Consider the following 24,187-nt stretch of genomic DNA (forward strand, 5'->3'; position numbering starts at 1 on the left):
GATAGATTTTCATTTTACTCCCATGCATGCACATATATTTATATAGCACACACACAAACATCAGGATTTTAGTTTTTGAGAGTTAATAGTTAGACGTGGAAGACAGGAGTGCCTGGCATGCTCTGGTCCATGGGGTCATGAAGAGTTGGACACGACTAAACAACAACAGTTAGACGTTAAAGCTTTATACCTGAACAGAGAATGCAAACTCCTGTCCTTCCTATACTATACTATCTGGTGAATGTGCTTTGAAGTTTGCATGATTCACAGCCCTGGTAATGCATGTTCCTGATTGCACAGATAGGGGTGTTCAGAGGTGGAGGGCAGTCTGCCCCAGGTGCCATTCCAAAGGGGGGGGGCACAAAATGCCGACTCCCAATCGGTGGCACCTCCCAGGTTGCAAGCTGCTTGCCGCACACCCCCGGGACTCGTGCTGCACCCCCCATGGGTGGCGCACCACACCCCTGGGACATGTGCCATGCCCCCTCGGATGCATGCCACTCTGGGTACTGGAGCAGGTTACTCCACCTCTGTGCACAGGAGCTCCTAAACACATGTAGCTAAACACATGCAAAAGTGCCCATTAGACCTCCTTCCTCAGAGCAGACAACTCAGAGACTGTGGTTTGCTAAAACTCTAGTTAGTGAGAACAAGGGAGGAGCTAACCGTAGTTCTGGTTTCTGCACAAGCTACAATTTAAACAAGCCGCAGGTCTCTGTGTTCAGTTGTCATAGGGAACTGTGGTTTGTTCAAAACTGTAGGAGATGCTTCTAATCTTTTACTCTGGCATGCAACAGAGAAGAGGGGTGAGCATGTGACCCTGAGGCATGCTGCAGCTCATCCTCATCGTGGGAAGCCATGGTTGCCCAGTATGCTTGTACCAGACCAATATTTTCATACAAAAAACCAATCTCTCCTTTTCCCTAGAATGACAGCCTTATAAGCTACAAATCTGACCACAGTGCCCAAGGTCCTTTATATTTTCTTGACAACCACCACTCTCATTTTATCTTGGTGGATGAAAAAGATCCGAATGAGCTGGATGGGACTACAAGGCTACGTCTCACCTTCGAGAAACACATTTCAGAACAGCGCACTGGCTACGGAGGTGGGCAGATGTGAAAAAGGAAAGATGAGACCTAGATTATTACTTGGGTTCCTTGCAATTACAAGGACGTTTGTTTAAATACAGATGATTGGATTATTGTTTATAATAGTCTACCACTGATAATATGTGTGTGTGTGTGTGTGTGTGTAAAATAAAATCTTGCCTTTTATTATCCCAGCAAATAATATATGGACCCCATTTTCCAGTAAATTAGTTGTACTTTCATTTGCCTTCCCTTACTCTTATCAAATTTGTCAGTCCGACCACATAAGCTGTCTCTCAGGCTTTAGATAATCAAAAGTCAGTAGAGGGTGACAGAGGGCTTTTCTGTTTTTGACAAATCACAATTTTAGTTGCTTTTAACAAGTGAGCTGGCAGTTCAAAATCCTCCTCTAGTAAAACACCCTTAAGATATCCAAACAATATCCAGCAAGGAGTCTGAAGAGCACAGAAGGCTAATAACATTCAATGCAATTTCTGATGGCTGAATGTAGGATAGGATAACCTTACAATGGATATCCCCATACTATGTCATTATCTTTTAACTAGGTATAAAAAATATACCATAGCCTGTTGTTGTCCTTGCCGGGATGAAGCAGGGTTGATATGCTTGCAGATGGGGGAAACAAATGAACAGCTGAGATAATAGAACTGCATAGATTTTATTAACTTAAATATTTAATCCTCTATTGATCCAGGAACAGGCAGCATTGAAATCCCTGTGCTCTGCTTGCTTGTGAATGGAAGACCGAACATACTCGAGGTAAAGAGCTAATCATCTTGTTTAAATAAGAGAGGAAGCTATTTAAGCAAATATTCAGGTGCCTTACACTTAGCCAAACAGTGTGCTGGACATGAAATGTAGACCAAGAAAAATAATGGCTCCAAGACTGCTTTTTTTGCTGATAAGTGACAGAAAAAGATTCAAAAGTCACAGAGGGACCACACTTTTATTGGGAGTAACTCAAATTTTCCAAAATAGTGAGCAAGCCTTTGAGTTCTCTAGAACTCATCTTTAGGCTGGATGGTTAATAAAACAAGAGAGGAAGGAGAGAGGAAGTTGGACACAATGTTGAAGTCCAAAAAGCTTAAGGCGGCTCAACAGGCTTAGGTAGATTCACCTGTTTGGTGCAGGTGAAGGCACCACCAGCACACAGCACAGGGATTGCCCACACTGCTTGTTCCATGCCTAGAAAGCATAGGTCCAAGAGGTCTTATGTTTGCTCCACCTCTTTCCCCAAGAAAACTCACTCTTTAGCACTGAATCAGAGCAAATGTCAATCCACTGAAAACCCGACTGATGTTTTCTCCAGTTGAGCAGTAAAGATCGGGTTTCCCAGGTGAGAAGCAGCAAGGGCAAGTGGAAGTCTGGACAAGGCTATAGCTGCGTATGAGCCAGGGTTCCTTCTAAGGTATGTTCATGTCATTGCCAGCTAGTGACCAAAAGGCAAAAAGGTTTTTTGAGAAAAAGTGGGAACAGAGCACGCTTGAGGCCCATCTTCTTGGGAGTTGTTCAAAGATGGATGCCAGACTGGAAATTGTGCTACAGAAACCAATAAATAAAACAAGCTATTGTTCATCTTACAGTTCCAGCATGGCCCCCTGCTCTTGACAGCTGTGGGAAGCCCTTTAATTTGTTTTGAATTTTGTTTTGGGCCCAACTCTGAACGTGGGGCCCTGGCAGCTGGACATACCAGCTGGATTCAGTTCACGGCATCTCCAAGAAATGCTGAGAAAGACTCCTGCCCAGAACCCCGGGGAGCTGCTGCCAATCATGGCAGACAGTACTCAGCTAGATGGACCAATCATCTGACTTGATATAAGATGAGCTTCCTATGTACTGTCACCAATTACGTTCTCCCCCAGAATGTGGTGCCAGTGATATAGAAAGGGGAAATTCAAATGACACTGGCAAAAACAGTGTCATGGGTCTGGCATCCTTGTCAGTGGCATTGCTGCTATGCCAGCCATTCAGAAAGAGCAACCTGGTGGCACTGCTGACCCTGGAGCACTGGGCCTGCATTACTAGACTCATCAGTGCTGACACCATTTTCATTTTCTCCCAGTGCAATGCCCATGACATATGCGCTGACACTGGAGTGTCATTTCACATGAAGGTAGTTCTTAGAAAATGTCGTTCAACAATGGGTAAAGACAACAGTTTTTTCATGAATGCAAAACCACTTCAGCGCATATGCTTGTCCAGCTGCTGAAAAAAAAGAAAAAGAAAAAACTTTTCGATTGAAGAGTACTGGGATTTCACCTTACTGGGGTCACTATCAGGCTAATTCAACAAACCTTTTGCAAAGATAGCAGTCTAGATAACGAAATGCAACATAGGGGTTCAGTTATTTCTGAGAATGTCACTTTAGGCAGCAGTCCTATACATACAACTAACTGGGCTTGTTTGTGCAGAGTAACTTTGCATAATATTGCATTTTCATGTTATTTGAGCAAGTATGGTCTCATCATTTTTATTGTTTTTTTTTAACAGCGAATTTGCAGGGGACTGGAAAATTCTGCCCCCTGGCTCATCTTGGCTGGATCTGGTGGCATAGCTGACATCTTAGCTGCACTTATGAATGAGCCACACTTAATTGTGCCACAGGTGGTAGAAAAACAGTTAAAAGAGAAATTCCCCACAGAGGATTTCTTGGGAACAGATATTCTTCAGTGGACTGCGGTGGTAAATTGACTTCTTGGTATTTTGTAGTCATCAAATGCATTTACAGACTATGAGCAGTTTGCAGTAAAGACCTATCCACTCTATTGTCAACCATCCTGGGCTATACTTTGGTGCATTTCTAAACTCCAGCCATTCTTTCACCTCCTTAATCTTTCTTAAATGAAACCAACCCCCCACCCCCGTACTTCTCTTTCCCTTTTCATTTTGTAATACTAAGGATTTTGTATACAAGTGCTTGATCATAAAACTGTAAGGTTGGAAGGGACCTTGAGGGTGATCTAATTCAACTCCATGCAATGCAGCAGTCTCAAATACTGTAACCTAAACATGACAGATGGCCATCCACACTCTACTTGAAAACCTTCAAGGAAGTCCATCACCTTTCGTGGAAGTCTGTTTCACTATCAAACAGCTCTTACACTCAGAACATTCTTCCTGTTGTTTAGTTGGAATCAGAGCTGTCTTAAGCATATGCAGCGTCGGGGTGCAAAGATCCTCTTGGCGCCCACCCCCAGGTTGCCCAGTCCTAGGCACGCACGAGGGTGGAGCCAGCCGGCCGCCTCAGTGTCTCACTGGCTCGGTCACCCCCAAACTCACAGTGCAGAGCGACCTGCAGCAGAAGAGCCCATCGCGGAACTCTGATGACTGGCAGGCTCTTCCCTGGACTCAATTCTCAGGCCCCAGACTCTCGGTCTAGCACACCTGAGAGCCTGGCGCCCGGGTGCCTTGCACCCTTAGCACCTATGGGTAAGATGGCCCTGGTTGGAATCTCCTTTCTTGTAACTAGAATCATTGGTTGAGGTCCCAGCCTCCAGAGCAGGAGGAAACAAGCTTGCTCCATCTTCCATGTAACGGTCCTTTAGATATCTGAAGATGGCTATTACATCTCTTCTCAGTCTCCTCTTTACCAGGATAAACATATCAACTCCCTCAACCGTTCATATATAGATTCTCCTTGTTTGGTGTGTGTGTGTGTGTGTGTGTGTGTGTGTGTGTGTGAGAGAGAGAGAGAGAGAGAGAGAGAGAGAGAGCGCAAGGTTCTGACTCTCTTATCCCTTAGTAAGGAATGAAATTATTTGTAACTAAAGCCTGAGTATTTTGTATATTTTGGGTGATATCAAGTGTTAGTCATAGAGCAGATGCATTGAAAGCAGAGGTTTTAAGTAATTTACATCCATTGATGTCAGTGAGCCAACTCTGAGAATGATTTTGTTGGATTTCACCATTTTTACTATAATGGAAGTGGGAAACATCAAACTGCTTTATCTCTTTAGATCCAAAGCATTCTTGTCCAGCAGCAGCTTTTAACAGTGCATTACTTTGAACAAGAAGGTTCAGAAGAACTGGATACAGTCATTTTGAAAGCACTGGTTAAAGGTAACATGTTTTTAATATATGTTATCTATTTAAAAAAGGAAGACTCCCTAATCCAGTACTACCTCATTTAATTTCTTTATAAATTTCTTTTCCTGTAGACACTCAAAATGGTGGAAAATATGGATAAAACCACCAATATACAAAACAATTCTATTTCAAACAATTTAAAAATAATAAAACAATAGTAAAGTCATAAGACCACTGCAGACTAAAGGCTCACCGAAATTGGAAAATATTTACTCTCTCCCTAAACTCTAAAAGGGATGTGGGTGGTGCTGTGGGTTAAACCACAGAGCCTAGGACTTGCCGATCAGAAGGTTGGCAGTTCAAATCCCCGCGACAGGGTAAGCTCCCGTTGCTTGGTCCCTGCTCCTGCCAACCTAGCAGTTCGAAAGCATGTCAAAGTGCAAGTAGATAAATAGGTACCACTCCGGCGGGAAGGTAAACAGCATTGCTGTGTGCTGCTCTGGTTCACCAGAAGCAGCTTAGTCATGCTGGCCACATGACCCGGAAGCCGTATGCTGGCTCTCTCGGCCAATAAAGTGAGATGAGTGCAGAGTCAGTCACGACTGGACCTAATGGTCAGGGGTCCCTTTACCTTTACCTTTAAACTCTAAAAGGAGTCATATGAAATAAGAAAGTCAATGAAAAACAATCACACTCTGGTAGAAGCTTATGAATGACAGACTAATGATGGTTAAATTTTCGTATTTACTTTGTTCAGTGCCATTTCCCAAGTTAAAAAGGTAAAGGGACCCCTGACCATTAGGTCCAGTCGTGACCAACTCTGGGGTTGCGGCGCTCATCTCGCTTTATTGGCCGAGGGACGGCGTACAGCTTCTGGGTCATGTGGCCAGCATGACTAAGCCGCTTCTGGCAAACCAGAGCAGTGCACGGAAACACCGTTTACCTTCCCGCCGGAGCGGTACCTATTTATCTACTTGCACTTTGACGTGCTTTTGAACTGCTAGGTTGGCAGGAGCAGGGACCGAGCAACGGGAGCTCACCCTGTCACAGGGATTCAAACTACCGACCTTCTGAGTGGCAAGCCCTAGGCTCTGTGGTTTAACCCACAGCGCTACCCGCATCCCTATTTCCCAAGTTAAGTTGGCTTAATTGAATTGTAATGCTTTTAATGTAGTGAAAACATTTTTTTAAAAAAACAAACAAACCTTGAAACTTTCAGAAAATAGGATTCAAAGTAAAGTTTTTTTATGTTATTTTATTAACTATTGAGGGTTTGGGGCTGCAGTCCTAGACACACTTACTTCAGAGCAAATCCCACTGAACTTCTGAGACCTATTTCTGAGTAAACATGCATAGGATTTACATGTTAATCCATTCTAAAGGCGCATGATTAATTTATTCTTATTTTATGTTTATGGTTAGCCTGTAAAAGTCATAGTCAGGAAGCCCAAGAATACCTGGATGAGCTGAAGCTGGCTGTGGCCTGGAACAGAGTGGATATAGCCAAGAGTGAAATATTCAATGGAGATGTTGAGTGGAAGGTAGGGTTTGTTTTGTTTTGTTTTGTTCATGCTTGAGTTGCTTATACTAAAGTTGGTAACTTTAGCATCTGCTGGCGAATGAAGTTTTTGAGTTATGCACATGAGTAATCTTCTTCACCAATTCTGAAGAAGTAATCTAAAAGTTGAACAGTTGAAAAGGGCCTAAGATTAATGTTCATATCTGATGCCATTGCATCCTCAAAGCACTCCACTGTCAGGAATCCCAGGGCTGGTCTACATCCTTGACCGGCATTTCTGTGATAAAAATTCCCCAAATGTTTATTCCAGAAGAAGTGATAGAAATCAGCTTTCTTCCAAAATGCATCTCAATGAAGGATATGTAGGGCTCTCCTTTAAGTCTCTAATTCAGACTCTGATCAGACCTGTTTAAACTTTAGCAAGTCATCAGACTATGACCTGGACCACTTTCAGTTTCATCACAGTTTATTTATTTATTTATAATATATACTTGACTGCCCAATCTACAAAGTCCTCTAGGTAGTTCACACAAGAGTTCAACTGAAACATTATAAGATTAATTAAAGTATTTAGAACATTAAACTAAATGTTCAACATCTTGCCTAAAAACTGGGACAAACTGAGATAGCAGGATTGAAACCAAGCAGAAATCATTTGTTTCAAGGGCAAAGAAACATAGTTTTAAAATGTCCAGGAGAATAGAACGGTCCTTGCTTGGAGCTGAAGAGGATCTTTGTGTAGCCATCAGACAAGTCTCATTGAGCAAAGCACATAGTGAGTGTCCCACCCAGTGCCAGATTTATGTCTAAGCTAAACAAGCTATAGCTTAGGGCCCTACTCTCTTGGGGGCCCCAAAAATTGTAAAGGAAAAAACCTGGATGTACATTTCCAAAATATAAAATAGAATAGAATAAAACCTACATACAGCAACAGTGTTTTGTGTTGTGTATGGACCTAATAAATTACCATATAGCATATATTCAACACAAAAATAAGTGACAATTTGTTGTTGACAAATTACCTTCAGTAGCTTAGGGCCTCATCAAACCTAAATCCGGCCCTGGTCTTACTACTTAATACCTGAGACGTAGATCAGGGTGTGGGCTCAATGAATGAGAGCTACTGCTCATACCATTGGTTCTACCAGAGAACACTGCCAGGGGAATTTGCCAAAGGGATGCAGACCAGTCCACACAGTGCATGCAATGTCTAGACCAGTACCTAATTGAGAAGAAGGACAAAAAGCTCACATCCTAAGCATATTGATTGTTTCTATTCTTAGCCATGTAATGGCTCTCCCAGGGTGCAATGCAAGGCAGCTACTTAACCTGATGAATGAACAGTCATAAGGTTTTGTTGTTTAGTCATTTAGTTGTGTCTGTCTCTTCATGACCCCATGGACCAGAGCACGCCAGGCATAAGGTAGTACAGTACATTATCTGCATATTGCTCCTTTGGTGCAAAATTGTTGTATGGTAAACTGGTCCAGTCCAGAAGCTATTTAACAGGGTTTGTATGCTTGCTGCGGCAGATTGAAATGTGCCAGGATGTAAAGTTCTCCTTACCTTGTTTTTGTCTGTCTGGTCCAATGGACCTCCTTGCTCCAGTTTGCATGTGGCAAGAATGTCACAATTCCTAATGCTAATAACTACTGCAATGGAATTTCTTTTTCTTTTTGCATTTCTTGTACACTCAGTCATGTGACCTAGAGGAAGTGATGATGGATGCCCTGGTGAATGACAAGCCTGAATTTGTCAAGTTGTTCATTGATAATGGGGCCAACATGTATGACTTCCTGACCTACAGCCGTCTTCAGAGACTCTACTGTACCATCTCGCCAAAGTGCCTCCTCTATTCGCTTCTGCTTAAAAAACATGAGGAAAGCAGACTCACCTTGGCAGGGATGAGTGGTCAACAGCACAAGGAAGCAATGGACACTTGCCCTCTCTTCACTCTTCATGAGGTTTCCAGGGTGCTGAAGGACTTCCTTCACGATGCATGCAGAGGTTTCTACCAAGACCCTAAATCTGGAAGCAAGAAGAAAGCCGTAAGTTTCTCAAAAACATAGGGAGTGTTGAACACAAGGCATGGCCCTTTGGGACCCAGTATATAACCACTGGCATTCCACCCAATTCCATTATTTTCAGGTCCAAGAAGTCACAGATGATAAGCTGCTGTGCTCACAAGTCAAATCACGGTTGAAATGGCCTGAATGTGTCATTGAAATCCTTAAGGCAATATGCCTTTCATCTGTAAAATGCGGGAGGCATCAGAAACTTGGACATTGTCCACTTTCACAATTTTCTTCCTTCTAGGGCTGGGAAGGACAACCTATGGCTCTCAAAAACGGTGGTTCACATCATCCCTGACCCCTGGCCATGCTGTCCAGGGCTGATGGGAGTTAAAGTCCACCTGGAAGGGCACAGGTTCCCGATCCCTAGTCTAGAGTTTGCAGTATTTCCCACCAGATAGCAACTCCAATGTTATTGTTTTTGCCTAGATTGTGGTTGCCTGGCTATAATGGATAACTATTGGATATTTTTATGTGATGCTATTAGTATATATGAAAATTCCACATTACACACATGTATTGTTTGTTGATTTCTATGCACTTCTCCTTTCCTATGTTAGGGATATACCGAAACTATTTTTTAATAAAATGGTGTAGCAAACTGCAAACTACCTCTTCAATGTATTGATAAAATATCACACTGTGACTTCTGGACCAGGGCTTGGAGTATTGTCCAAAGGACAAAAATGCAATCAGAATGCTCCTGTTTGACCGTATTGAAAGACACATCATGGGGTGGTGAGGGTATAAAATCCAAAATCAGGAATCAGATACTGATGTGGTGCTTTCACTGGGAAATGTAAGCATCAAAATGCTTACTTTTCTCTCTCTCTCAGCATAAAGGAAGCAGTAAAGGGATTGAACAGTTGAGCCTTGATTTATGTACGAGCTTTTGCATGCTAGACCTTGAGATGACTTGCTTGAATTTTAATGAGCCATCATTAATTAGTGTCTGCTGAAAAGTGTGCTCTTGTTGCCAAAACCAAATAAAAATATGATATAACAGAAAGCTGGGTCATATGGCTAATTGCAGCTTCTTTGCCCAATGTCTTTCAGACAGGATGTTCTCATACCTATTCATTTGTTTCCAGGACACAGTGCGCCTTTAATTCAGTAGTGACAGTGAATAAATTATCTCAGGGTACTGCCAAAAAAAAACAACCAAAATCCAAGAGGCTTATTTAAGGGAGCTGGGAGCTCTCTGGTTTTGCATTCAGCACAGACAGAGGTGCCATTTGGGGGCTTGCAACTGGTACAGATATAAGTGCTATGCCGTGGTTTCATCCGGACAATTGGGGAACATAAAATTTGCCTGAAAACTCAGAGACGCATAATCTTTCTAAAAGGATACAAAGCATATTGATAGAGGTTGCCTACATGTTTCCAGATGTTCCTTAACTCGAAGAGCATAATTAATTTTAAAGGATATGTCCCCTCTCCTACATTACAGTGCATGGAACAGGGGATGCCGTTCCACTTATTCAGACTATGATCTGGTACATCACAATTAATAGATGGCGGCCGTTCAGTGTGCTGTACATCATTCTAAGCATGCTTTGATGCCCTCTCTAGCTAATTGCTGTGGCATGGAGAAGATCCTTGTGAAGGGTTTGCTCAAGAGCAGGAGGTCTCTCCTACTTTGGAAAATTGTTTTGATATGGCTGGGATCATAACGCTTGCCTGCAAATAGAAAGATCCACTTAGGGAAGTTCCAGACAAACAGCATTATAACAAGTTATTTGCTCCTTTAGGATAAGATAAGTGCAAAAAGGGTACCGAGCCCTTTGGATATGAATCAGAAAAGCGAAAATCCTTGGAGAGATTTATTCTTATGGGCAGTACTTCAAAACAGGCACAAGATGGCATACTACTTCTGGGCGATGGTAAGCTTCATAGTGCAGTGCTACAGATTTCAAATGCTTATTTTAGCTACTTACCTGTCTTTTATTGGAGGGGCAAAGAGAAGATACTGGTGGGGAGAGGGAACTTAGATACCTCCCCTTCAGCAATCCAAAATGGACTCTTTACTATGGAGGCTGTCAATATTGCTTTGTTTATTTCCTGCCTTTTATGATACAGTGGTACCTCGGGTTACATTCGCTTCAGGTTACATACGCTTCAGGTTACAGACTCCGCTAACCCCGAAATATTACCTCAGGTTAAGAACTTTGCTTCAAGATGAGAACAGAAATCGTGCTCCGGCGGCATGGTGGCAGCAGGAGGCCCCATTAGCTAAAGTGGCGCTTCAGGTTAAGAACAGTTTCAGGTTAAGTACGGACCTCCAGAACGAATTAAGTACGTAACCAGAGGTACCACTGTACATTTTTGTGAGCAGGCTGCAACATCCAAAAGCAATAATAAAGCAACAGCCAGCAGGAGCAATTACAAAATATATATCAACATTGGACCAGGCACAATCCCTGGATACTAGGTTGGATGAAAGAATCAGAAACCTTACTGGAAAGGGAGGGGTCAACCTATGGTGGACCAAGCAGGAAACCTGACATTTCTGCTTCCCCACAACTAAGGCATAAAGGAATAAACACATTGTTTCCTCTCATAAAAGGGAAGCCTGTATGCAGCGTGTGCTATAGCTTTCGGATTACTGACTCCTGAAAGGGGTTGCCCACCACAGAGCTTGGACATGCCTGCATTACGTGAACCACAGGCAAAGAGAGCCTAAATTTACTGAGGCAGAAGGAACAGAAACCCTCTGTTTCATCACATTGTCAAAATGTTCATTGATGCCAATTCTCTATTTACAATTCTGGGAAACCTAAAATCCAAGGGTGATATTCAACTCAGTGTGGGCAGATAAACTTCTGCTTGTGCAATGGGACTTTCCTTTACTGCCCCCTCACCGTCTCCAGATCTGTTCTGGAGGGTTGGGGGAACTGCCAGAGCAGATTAGGGGGAAGAAGAGAGGGGGAAGTTCAGTTGCGCGAGCGGAAGTCATTCCACTCATACAAAAAACTATTTAGCACCATGAATACAACCTGTTTTTTCGGGGGGTGGGTCTCCAATGAACTGTTATTTATTAAATTTGTCAGCCATTTTATCATGCCCAGGGAAACCCAAAGCAACTTACAACCAACCAACTATTCCTTTCCATACCCCCCCTTTCCAAAATGGCACCCTAAATACATTGATATTGATGGCAGCAATGAGATAGCCACACTCTAACCAACAGCTAAACAGCCTGTATAGTACTTAGAAAGCATGGGGCAATAATCCAGCCCACCAAGAATCCAGAGAGCCCACCTTTGAGAGTCCATTCTGGGCAGCAACTGTCTCTTTAAAAACAAAAACAACCCCCACTCCCCCCAGGCATTCTAAATACCGTATTTTTCGCTCTATAACACGCACCAGACCATAACACGCACATAGTTTTTAGAGGAGGAAAACAAGAAAAAAAATATTCTAAACGAAATAGTGGATATATGATTTTTGTGGTTCATGCTGTGGCCACAGACATGTGATCTGACAGTGAGTCTGGAGTAGCCCAATGCAAAAATCCTGAGGATCCATGTGGATCCATGCTTTGTTACGGAGGAGGGAAGGAAGGGGAGCCATGGATCCTTTGCTCACGACTGCAGAAGATCCCCCCCCCCCGCCACCCGCAGGCATTCGCTCCATAACACGCACAGACATTTCCCCTTACTTTCTAGGAGGGAAAAAGTGAGTGTTATGGTGCAAAAAATACGGTAACTGCCTAAAGCAGGGTCCTCAGGCATGGCAAAAAAAAAATCAAACCGACACCCCACATAGCACTAGCTGGGAGTAATACAGTGCTTTGAAGAATTCACCTTCACGAGTTTCTTTTGGGCAGGAAAGCCTTTACTGTATTGTGAGAAGCCCCCAATACAAATTTGCTTTTCACATCACTTAGAAGGAAAATGTAGCTGAATCAACTAAATTGTTGGGGTGTTTCCCATGTTAGACTTAAATAATCTTTAAGTGATTTAAACCACTTCTATAAACGCCTGAAAGTTGTCAATCAGTGTGTGTGTGTGTGTGTGTGTGTGTGTGTGTGAGAGAGAGAGAGAGAGAGAGAGAGAGAGAGAGAGAGAGAGAGAGTGTTGGGGGGGTGCATTTGCAATTCTAATGTAAAATCTGAATTGGCCAGAAGAATGCACATTTACACTATGAGCAAATTTAAGGCAGGAACAAATACAACAAAGCCACTCCCCTCAAAAAATGCTTTTTAAGCCTCACTTGTGAGCACATTCCTTACTTGCAACATTCCTCCTTCACCTGCCATGTTTCTCATTGTCTCTCATGAACTCTTCTCCCACTGACCTCCTCTGCATTCTCATATTCATTCATATCACACTGTTTACAATGCAAAAAGCCCTTATCCTGTTTGTTCCCATTTGGAAGGATGTGCCTTGGCCCACAGCCTCCCTGGGACTTCAAGGCTAGCCAGAAATTTAGGCCCAATCTGCTAGACCAGAATAGCACTAATTGTTAAAAGTGTTCATTTCAAGAGGAAAACATTTTTGAGCTGCTTATTATGCAACCTTGGAAAAGCTTTTTGCCTTTTCAGCAAGCACCTTTTTCATTATTTAATGCAGTGGGATCTAACTGGGGGCAGGGGAGTTTATGAGATAACAAATATCTGGGTCTTAAATATGCTTTGGGGTTTTTTTTTCTGCAACAGATTAAAAGGATTGCCCTTCCAGAAGTATTCACAATGTGGTTGTAATATCTTCATCATCATAATTTTATTAGTTATACTCTGGGTTTCCCTAGCCATAATAATAGTGCTTACTGCTCAGTATAGACCAAGTCATTGGGAAATGTAAATAAACAGGGCAGGTGGCATCTCAAGGAGATGCTATTGTTTTTAATCGTGTCTTAAGATTCAGATGTGATTTTACATGGTTTCCCCACCCCAGGGTCAGGAAGGTGTAGCTGCAGCCCTGGCAGCTTGCAAAATCCTCCGAGAGATGTCCCACCTGGAGAAAGAAGCTGAAGTAGTCCGCAAAATGAAAGAGGCAAAATATGAGCAGCTTGCTGTGGGTAAGCGTATACAATGTCAACCGTTTAAAACTTGTCTGGGCAAACAGACCAAATGTATTTTTACAAGTCCCGTATTACCCTTGTTCCACGCTTGCAAGGAATCACTCGTTCATTGTGGCAGCTTTAAAGGTTTAGTGCAGATGAGGCCAGAATGATTCCACCCACTTTTAACTGTCCAAACTGCTTGAACCTCTGCAAAGTATTGACAGTCTGGAGGTGACCTAACAGCATCAAGTGGCAATTTGAGTTTTGCCTTCCAGTAATGGGTAGCTGAATGGGGGGGGGGGGGGGACAGACTACAAAGTATCTCTGTAATGGAGCAGGACAGATGCCATCTCTCAAAGTAATTAAAACTCTGAGCAAGATACAAAGGTGGCATGCTTTGATGAGAATTGACTGGATCATAGCTCTACCAATCAAACAAACCACTCGCCATTAATTTAAGGGCACAAGTTTTTGCCTTTCATGGGCTAGTTGATAACCCCTTCTGGACAGGGGTTGTGAAATTATGCTAGCCCTAGTAACACCTGGGATTGATTATTGCGATGGACTGTGCATGGGGCTCTTCTCAAAAACTTCAGCTAGTTCAAAATGTAGCATTTTGCCTACTGACAGACAGGCACCACTGGGAACATCTCTTGCCACTTCTAAAAGAGCTTAATTATTGTAGTCTCATTGCTGAGCAACAATGGACAGAGCTTAGTGGATTGGGAGGCCAGCCAACCAGAAGAGTCTCAGAGGTGTACTTGCCTGGAGGCAGAGTCAGCGTCCAAAGTCCTAGGGTCTGGTGAACAGCAATCCATGTGGTCAGATGGTCCAGGGATCAGGTAATCCAATGATCATGGGGTTAAGGGTCAAGACAAGCAGGAAGCAGTAAGGTAGGGCCAAGACTACAAGCGTTACCATCAACTGACTGCTGCTGGAAGTTCTGCTTAAGAAGGCTGAAGCCAGCTGGCTCTCATCATCGCCTTCTCCTCCGAGTCCTTGAAGGCTGATCAGTTGCAGGTGGAATCACTCTGCCTTCTCCCCCTTCAAGCTGCTGTTCAGCAGACAAAGCTGGCTCCTGGCCTATGACATTAATTGCTATCTGTAAATTTCCAGATATAATCCAAAGTGCTGGTTGGCGCCAGGGTACCTAAAGGGCCACCTCCTTCCAGCTGAACCTGTCTGGACTGTAATATTATCCAAGGTGGTACTCCTCCAAGTGCCCCTGCCTGAGATTAGACAAGTGGTGACTGGAGATGATGAGCTATATCAGTTGTCCCACTTGGGATGGAAACTGCCTTATACCAGAACAAACTATTTGTGCATCTAGTCCTCTGGCCCTCTAGATGTTATTCTTGGGCTCCAGATCCCATCAGCCCCAGCCAGCTTGGCCAGTGGTCAGGAATGATGGGAGTTGTAGTCCAACAACATGTTCCTTCTGGATAGCTCAGTCGGTAAGCATGTGGCTTAATTTCAAAGTTGTGAGTTCAAGCCCTACATTGGGCAAAAAAATACCTGCATTGCAGGGGATTGGGCTAGGTGACCCTTGCGGTCCCTTCCAACTCTACAATTCCACGATTTGATAATTCTATGAACACCTACACGATCACAGGTTTCCCTTCCCTAATATAGTCCAGAGCTATTTACTCTCTTGCCATGGCTTTCCAGGGTCTTTCCCATCTTCTCCTATGTGATATTTTTAATGGGATATGCCAAGGGTTGAGTATGATATCATCTGCATGCCAGGAATGGGCTCTAATACTGAGTTATGCCCCCCCTTACGTGCATGCACCATGTGTGTGCTACAGACATTGCCTGACATTTTAGACCTTTCCAGCTTTTTGAGTAGGAGTCAGGGTAGCTGCCCATCTGTTCTCTCCCACCTCTGGCCTAGTCACTGCTGTTTCCTCTGCATTCTTTCAGCCCCTCACAAAAAATGAAACCCCTCTCACAAGATGTGCATTATTTCCTGCTATTGTTCAGAGTGGAATGTAGGTACTTTGAGAACTTCCTTCTTAAAATAAAGCAAGAAACACAGAAATGTGCAAAAGTGATTTTTTTTTGGGGGGGGGGGTAGGCATCCAGACAAATTTCAGACTTCAAACAACTAGCCAGATTTAAGATTTTGTTGTACCTCCCAATGTTAGTCATTGCATTGAATGCAGTACGAAAGAGCAGAGTCTTTAACATTTTAGGGTTTTGCTGTGAATGCTTCTTTCAGTTTAGCATTCAGGATTCATGTTCAATGAAATCAAAATATCATCTCCATCTCCCCACCCCGTTCCACCCAGCCTCCCACCCTCAGAGATCCTCTCTCCCCTTGCCCCTCACGCAGGGCCCTTCGTTTTCCATCCATCACTTCCCTTTGTGTTAATACAAGCTAGGAAACTTCAAAAAGCAAAGCCCCCTCCACTGCAGGGATTCCTTTAGTATAGGTTCCCTGCATTATGGAATTCTATCTCAACTCCCTGAAGGCGACCACTGGAGGCTACTTGGCCCCCAGACTTTCTTGACCAACACCTACTACTTCTCTTCCTCCCCTTCTGCATTATAGCTTCCCACTCCCTTTCCCCTCTGTCACCGCCCTCCATCCCCTGATTTCCTTCCTCCCAGCCTCTTCCTTTTGCAGCCTCTCCACTCTTCCTTGTCCTCGAAGCTATCCCCTCTATCTGCTTTCTCTCACTCTCTCAGTCTGGGACTCTTCCAGGAAATGCCGCCAGCTGCTTTTTTATTCTTCAGCTGTGTGCATTCCTCTGCTCTGACTGTGTTGCTGGGAGAAGGATGCCTCCTTTCACATAGGTTAATAACTGTAACCCATGCTGTTTGGATATCATGCTGTTTCATTTTTGCCAGTAATTGCCAATATGGAAACGGCCAATCTTAGGGGGAGGGTCTGTGGAGGGTGGGGGTCACAAAGTATCAAACACCACCACGTTCCAAATGCATCTCTGCAGTTAAAGCAGAACTGAAAGTTGTATAAACAAGACAAACACATATAAGGATTCACTCTTTTCTGTATAAACATCTCTAGTACTTAAAACACATACATATGAATATGTCTAGCTTTCTCTATGTATCATTCTCTTTTCTTGCACCTGCACACCTATTCCCCCCCCCCCCGCACCCTTGGTAGAATTGTTCAGCGAATGCTACCACAATAGTGAAGACCGAGCTTTTGCTTTGCTGGTGAGGAGGAACCGGTACTGGAGCAAAACGACTTGTCTCCACTTGGCTACAGAAGCAGATACCAAGTCTTTCTTTGCTCACGATGGGGTGCAGGTGAGTAAACTCCAAGGGTGGTCCTCTTCGAAATATGTTACCCATGATGATTCAAAGTTGGGAACAAGAGAGTGAGAAGAATATCCTCCTCTGAGTTGATGAAACCAGAAGTTAAGCGTGGCCCAAGAAAATTTTCTAATTTAAGCGGGTCATTGGAATTCTGGTTTTTGTTCTGGTATTATGTTCAGTAAGGGGTGGGGAACCTGTAGCTCTTCAGATGTTGTTGGACCCCTGACCACTTGCCTTGCTGGCTGGGGTTGATTGGAGTTTTAGTCCCAACGATATCTGGGTTGTGGTATTTATTTGTATACCCATTGTACCGTGTCAACACTGCATCATTTTGTCCTAAATTCCAGGCTTTTCTAACAAAGATTTGGTGGGGAGATATGTCAACATCCACCCCAATCCTGAAGCTGATCTGTGGATTTGGGTGCCCTTTCCTGATCTATACAAATTTGATATCGTTCAGGTAAGAACCATAGGGACCTTTTGCATGGGAAGAAGAGATAGTGGGAAACAGGTTGTATTTGACAACAAATAGTGGTGACAGAAAATTTTCCTTCTTTAATCTGAAAGCAGAATGACAGGCAGAAGTTCAGCTAGTGAGGGTTCTCCCAGACAGGGCCTGAATACTGCAAACAGGTCATTCAGGTATCACAAGCTGGTCACTGGCAGCAGTTTTAAAAAGAAGTATTGGATTTTCCACAGAAAGAGTAAACCCAGATTAAATTGGGAGCAGAAGTAGACTGGCATAGTGTAGACACTGGAAAACACTGGAAGCACCTTAAATCTCTTCCTTGAATGCAGATGTGATCATGTAGGAAGTTGCACCAGTTTAATGTCTGCATGTCATGCTACTTTTTAAGTCTCTACCATGGAGAAAAAGGGTGGCAACTGTTTTCAAATCCCATATCTCAGAAGTACCATTATTCTGCCCAAATGGAAGAATGATGGATACTTCGTGCAGATTCTTAGGCTATCGGTGTCTGTTTTTCACTCTTAACAGCATACTAGGTGCCAGACCAGACATTATCTCAATTGCTTGTACATTCTCATCTATCAATGTCCATCAGCTCCTGGCCTCATCTCCTTCTCTTTTGTAAATATCTAGATTCTAGAACTTATTTCAGTCTGATCCACAAACTCACTTAAACCAAAACGAATGAAGGAAAGACACAACATTTATGACACTAGGCTGGAGTTTTAACTGGATTCTGAGTAAGGTCTCCTATGTCTCTGCCTCTGAGTAGATTCAGTTTAGTTACCTATTAACTATATCAGAAGTATTCAAATGAAACTAAGGGGACAGGCTTTCCAGTAGGATAATTTTGTGTCTTATTGGAAAGCCAACCTTCCTAAATATTACAGCATTCAAATCAGAAATTCATACAAAATAGTCAACTGTCACTTCTAAATGTTAGAGAAATACAAGAAATACATTGCATTTTATTCATTTCTCCCAGGGATGAGGAAACTGTAGCCCTCCAGATGTTGATGGATCACGACTCTGATTAGTGCCAGGCAACATGGCCAATGAGCAGGGATGATGGGAGTTGTAGTCCAACAACATATGGAGAGCCGCAGAATCCCTGCCCCTTTTTAACACTTTAAACTCCATCTTATGGGGTGGAGGAGAATCATCTCTATGATAAGTGACAGCCAGAAGATCACAGAAATCCTTCTTTGAGTGCATGTGGAGGGGAACCAAAGGAACACCTAGAGAGAGATCCTAATATAGCCTCTGTAGTGATCTTCAGTTGAACATGTGGAGATCAGGAGCAGGTATGGTGCGCATGACCCTGCTATCTCTCCCCCCCCCCCAATGACCAAAGGACAATTGCAAGTGGTTTATGCTACCTTAGCTTGATGTATTAAGCTTAGCTCAGCACTGAAAGTCTCCCCTCACCTCAGGAGTGAAAAACTGCTTTCCAATATCTTTCAGTAAATCAATTCCTTTGCAGTGAGGAAACACAATCAGCCCAGGAGCCAGAATCACGCAAAGACCTTGACAGCCCGGATTCTGAAAGGACATTGCTTTTCCCCAAGGAAGTAGATAGGTAAGATTGCAATGTAATGTTATTTGGAAGCTTCAAAACAGAGTAACAAAAGAGAACACTTCTTGGCGATTGAACTGAGGTCCACAGAGGTGGGTAGGCAAAACCACAAGTTAAGGCTGTGCACATCTTACCTTTGATTCCTGCTGCTGGTGTCTGAAGCCATGTACACAAGACATTAGGCACAATCCTGCAGTTTCTCGAGGAATACTTGTCTTTGATGTGTTTCCAATCACACCAGCTTCCATCTGATTTGAAAATGTAAGCCGCTGTTAAGCTGAGGTGTGTACATTTGAGACATCCATGTTAAGATGAAAACTTAATTGAATAGGAGTTGAAGCGGGGTGGTGGGTGCTGCTATGATGAAACAAATCTGGTAATCTGCATCAAGTGAAGAAATCCTTGTCTCCTCTCTGGTGAGTACAGAGAATGTGACTTTAAAAAGGGGGGGGGGAGCAAGAGCAGACGGGGATGGGATGACCATGCACAGTACTTGGCCCTACATTATAATAGCGTGAACATTATAATGATATTTATCAATACTCTAGCAGCAGCTGTGCACTTGCAGCCCTCAACCAAGATTGAGAAATTGCCTTGAGGATCTTAAAATTAAAAAATCCATCCTAGCTGGGCTGACTTTAAGATCTGGTGCCTCAGATTACAAGCCTGTAAGCCTGAGTGCAGAGTCTCCTTTTTTATTGAACTACAAACCACGCTACAGATACCATCTTCAGCTGGAGCAGGGTTAAAAATGCTAGAGATAAATAATAGTTATGCTCTGCAGTATGATAACTGACGGGCAGTTTAGTGCAGATCATAGAAAACCACTTTCCACTTGTAATCATTTAGTCGACAGATTATTCCCACGGAAGTGGAGCCATTGTGATGCTGTGTATTGTACTTGATGGATGGATCACATTAACTTGTCCCTGAAATAATATAAAGTTGTTTCTGTATGAGTCTCGGGGTGGGTGGGTGGGAATAGTTTAGTCTATCACTGGAGTCAATGGGAGATGCAGAGTTAATTTCAACAAAGCCAGGATTTCATTAACTTGTCTTTCCAAAGTTGTATTGAATATTATTCTTGCTTTGATGAGACAGAGAATAAATAAACATTACATATTAATTTCCTCTATTGGAGTTTGGAGCTGTAGAAGTTTAAATAACAAAACACAATAGCAGCACATTGTCTCAATAGCTAGACTCTAGTAACTAAGGGTGGTAGTGAGCTAAGTTTTACTGAAAGTAGGTCCATTGAAATTAATGGCCCTTAGGCATGCTCATTAATTTCAAAGGGTCTACTCTAAGTAAAACTCAGTTGACTACCACCCTTAATGTTTATTGAATAGTTTGGGGAAAGAGAATTTTCAGGATCTCCTTGGACTGGAAACTGAAGACAATCACAGTTCAATTGTATACATATCTATTCAGAAGTAAGTTCAGTTGAATTCTATGGGGCTTAAAGGTAAAGGTAAAGGTACCCCTGCCCGTACGGGCCAGTCTTGACAGACTCTGGGGTTGTGCGCCCATCTCACTCAAGAGGCCAGGGGCCAGCGCTGTCCGGAGACACTTCCGGGTCACGTGGCCAGCGTGACAAAGCTGCATCTGGCGAGCCAGAGCTGCACACGGAAACGCCGTTTACCTTCCCGCTGGTAAGCGGTCCCTATTTATCTACTTGCACCTGGAGGTGCTTTCGAACTGCTAGGTTGGCAGGCGCTGGGACCGAGCAGCGGGAGCGCACCCCGCCGCAGGGATTCGAACCGCCGACCTTTCGATCGGCAAGTCCTAGGCGCTGAGGCTTTAACCCACAGCGCCACCTGCTGGGGCTTACTCCCAGGTAATTGAGCATAGGACTGCTGCCTTAGTCTGTGAATCTGACACTCAAGCTATAAAATTGCTTTACAGACTACTGCTCAGAAATGCAAACAAAACAGTATTTTCTTTCTTTCTTTTTTCAGGGGAGACGCCCAATTAGAAACCCAAATTGCTTCTGAAAATATAGCATGTGCAACATTTGTGTTTACACGATGGAAAAAATTCTGGACTGCTCCTGTCACAGTATTTATGGGGAATGTTATCATGTACTTTGCCTTCCTCCTTCTATTTGCCTATGTCCTCTTAGTGGATTTTAAACCACCCCCACCAAAGGGCCCATCCATCCAGGAGATTGTACTTTACTTTTGGGTTTTTACGTTGGTCCTGGAAGAAATCCGACAGGTGGGTAACCTACATTATGGCTCTCAGCTACCCTGCTAGATCCTACAGGTTGAGGATGGGAATTCACATGTGCAATAGACACATTTGTACACGACCAAAATCTTCTTCCTCCTTTACTGGCCACGTTCTATCAGTCAAATTGTTTCCCTCTACCATTTGCTCAAGCAGGCAGCTTGTGCTATAGCTAAGTCCCCACCAGCCATTGGTGCCCATTAAAGATGCACTGTTAGCTATTAAGATCTATAGCGCCATGAAGTAAAGGTAATTTCACTCAACACAACAACATTCTTGTTGACATTTCTAATTCAAATTACTTTTGGAATGCTGTTAATAATGGGACATGGAAGTGTGTAACATTATACTAAATGATAAATGCTTTTAACTTACAGAGCTTTTTCACTGATGAAGATATGAATTTAATGAAAAAAATCAAGTTGTATGTAGAAGATAATTGGAACAAGTGTGATATGGTGGCCATCTTTTTCTTCATTGTTGGAGTTACCTGCAGGTTTGTGGTTTTGAGAGCTTCATATGTGTGGTACCATGTATGTATGATATACAGTGTTCCATAAGCAAAGTTAATGAAATAGATCTAAGGGAGTCGACTCATATTTTCTCTTTTAACCCCAGAATGTTTAATTCAACCTTTCAAGATGGCCGCACAGTTCTTGCTATTGATTTTATGGTGTTCACTCTCAGACTGATTCATATTTTTGCCATCCATAAGCAACTGGGCCCAAAGATCATCATTGTGGAGAGAATGGTAAGTACAAGATTTCACATGGACATGAAAACCAATGATGTACAGTATTTCCTAAAACAAAGGAACAAACCCAGGCCTTCTGGATAGCACTATTTTCATCGGAGAAATGTTGGAGGGTATAGTGAAATCTGCATGTAGGGCATGTAGTCTTTACCTGAGTGGAATGTAAGTGGTCAAGCAACCATGAGTGTGTGCGTGGACTTGTGATTACACAGTGAAACGTGAAAGGCACTCTGCACATTCTCCTACAGGCCTGGCCTTGGTTCCATAAAGAAATGAGAAGTCCTGTCAAGAAGACAATCTCAGTCCCTTAATTATCTCCTTTGTACATTCCTAATCTATGTCTTGGTTTCAGACTATGTATTCCTTTTACAGATGAAGGATGTTTTCTTCTTCCTTTTTTTCCTGAGTGTATGGCTCATTGCCTATGGCGTGACCACACAAGCCTTGCTCCATCCTGATGACAGTCGAGCAGAATGGATCTTCAGAAGGGTGCTCTACCGCCCCTATCTTCACATATTTGGACAGATTCCGCTGGATGAAATAGACTGTAAGGTTAAGGAATTAAAATACCTATTGTTGCTGTTGTTTTAGACTTGCATGAAACCATGCCATCGTTTTTACAATTAGCATGGCCCCCAAGCACTGCTGTACTCTTGCTCTACAAATGTTCCCGAGATCACCATCTGAGGCCCTTCTTTGTGTGCTCCCCTCCACAATAAATCTGGAGGGTGGCAACACAAGAACGGGCCTTTTCTGTACTGGCTCCTCATTTGTGGAATGCTCTCCCCAGGGAGGCTCACCTAGTGCCATCATTATGTATCTTTAAGTACCGGGCAAAAACTTTTCTCTATAACCAGACCTTTGGCCTTTAACTACCTGTGGCCTTTTAGTAGTGGGTGGGATGTTTTTAATATATTTCTTTTCTTCCTTGGTTTTAATGTGGATTTTTGTTTGTTTGCTTGCTTGTAAGTTGCTTTGGGTTCCCATGGGCAAGATTTAATAAATATTAATGATAATAATGTTCCCACTAAAGCTGAGCAGTACTGTAGATTTGCCTTTATGAGTGCACATCGGCGGGTGGAAATGTTTACCTCTAGTCTGAAAAGTTCCGCCTTCTGATTTCTGCACATTCCACTGATGTTCAAGGCCAATTCTGTTCTCAAACCTAATGCTGCCACATGTAATGAACTCCCCTCTCCTTTTGCTTTAAACTGTTTTAATATTGTGTTTTAATGTTGTAACCCACCCTGGGACTTCAGGGTGAAGGACGGATCATTAATAATAGTAAAAATAATAGAGATTTGCATTATATAGATATGTAATTTCTGTCGCTGAATATGTGTGTGTGTGCGCGCGCGTCAACTATAATTGTAATGCTTTCTCTGCTAATCATTAAGATAATCCAGTGCCCTAATTATGCAACAATGCAAAATCAAGCACACCTCATGGTACTGAAGATGTGAAATTGCAAAAAACAAAACAAAACAAAATTTCTGCTTATCTGAACAGCAGAAAGAGAACAGCCTCAGCAATTAACAGGTCTAACAATCAGTAGCTTCCCAAAGTGACAATTGCTTTGTTTTCAATCCACTACAGCATCTCGCATGAACTTTGAAAACTGCACACCGAGCCCAATGGCAAACCTGACAGATAATGCATCGTCGTGCCCAAATGCCTATGCCAACTGGCTTGTCATAGTCCTCTTAGTCATTTTCCTGCTGGTTACAAATGTACTGCTTATGAATCTCCTGATTGCCATGTTCAGGCAAGTATTTTTTTCCTGCCTGTTATAAAAAGAGGGAAGCGCATACAACAATCGCTGATTAATGCACGAACAATAACAGCATAGACATGGACAGTCATTGATGACTGTCTTCCTTTTGCACATAACGAGTGCAATCCAGAAAAACACCAGAGCCCCATTGGCATATTAAATGATGTGCTTAATTGCCATTGATTTCATTGGAACTTAGAGGCGCCCAACTTTCTCAGCAGGAGAATTGTTAATACAGTCAGTGTGATTCACAAGCCATTTAAAATGGGTTTCAGCTGATTTACTTCAGAATGGGCTGGAAAACGTAATTGCTTTTTCCAACTATAGCCAGAACATGACAAAGAAAGCAATATCTTCATTT

The 24,187-nt window shown here is 42.9% G+C and overlaps 1 protein-coding gene across 1 annotated transcript in view; it reads left to right on the forward strand.

Moving 5' to 3' along the window:
- TRPM5 (transient receptor potential cation channel subfamily M member 5) overlaps positions 1–24,187 on the forward strand; it is a 47,469-nt gene that overhangs the window by 15,920 nt on the left and 7,362 nt on the right. Inside the window, exons 6-21 of the mRNA XM_079988092.1 lie at positions 928–1,108; positions 1,807–1,871; positions 3,603–3,794; positions 5,069–5,171; positions 6,561–6,679; positions 8,355–8,705; positions 10,481–10,612; positions 13,628–13,751; positions 16,870–17,015; positions 17,372–17,484; positions 18,977–19,072; positions 21,028–21,286; positions 21,676–21,794; positions 21,917–22,049; positions 22,425–22,599; positions 23,649–23,817. Of these exons, the coding sequence (XP_079844218.1) occupies positions 928–1,108; positions 1,807–1,871; positions 3,603–3,794; positions 5,069–5,171; positions 6,561–6,679; positions 8,355–8,705; positions 10,481–10,612; positions 13,628–13,751; positions 16,870–17,015; positions 17,372–17,484; positions 18,977–19,072; positions 21,028–21,286; positions 21,676–21,794; positions 21,917–22,049; positions 22,425–22,599; positions 23,649–23,817 (2,477 nt within the window). The remainder of the gene's footprint in view (positions 1–927; positions 1,109–1,806; positions 1,872–3,602; positions 3,795–5,068; positions 5,172–6,560; positions 6,680–8,354; positions 8,706–10,480; positions 10,613–13,627; positions 13,752–16,869; positions 17,016–17,371; positions 17,485–18,976; positions 19,073–21,027; positions 21,287–21,675; positions 21,795–21,916; positions 22,050–22,424; positions 22,600–23,648; positions 23,818–24,187) is intronic.

This window comes from Podarcis cretensis (genome assembly GCF_951804945.1).
Source record: "Podarcis cretensis genome assembly, chromosome: 1".
NCBI lineage: Eukaryota > Metazoa > Chordata > Lepidosauria > Squamata > Lacertidae > Podarcis > Podarcis cretensis.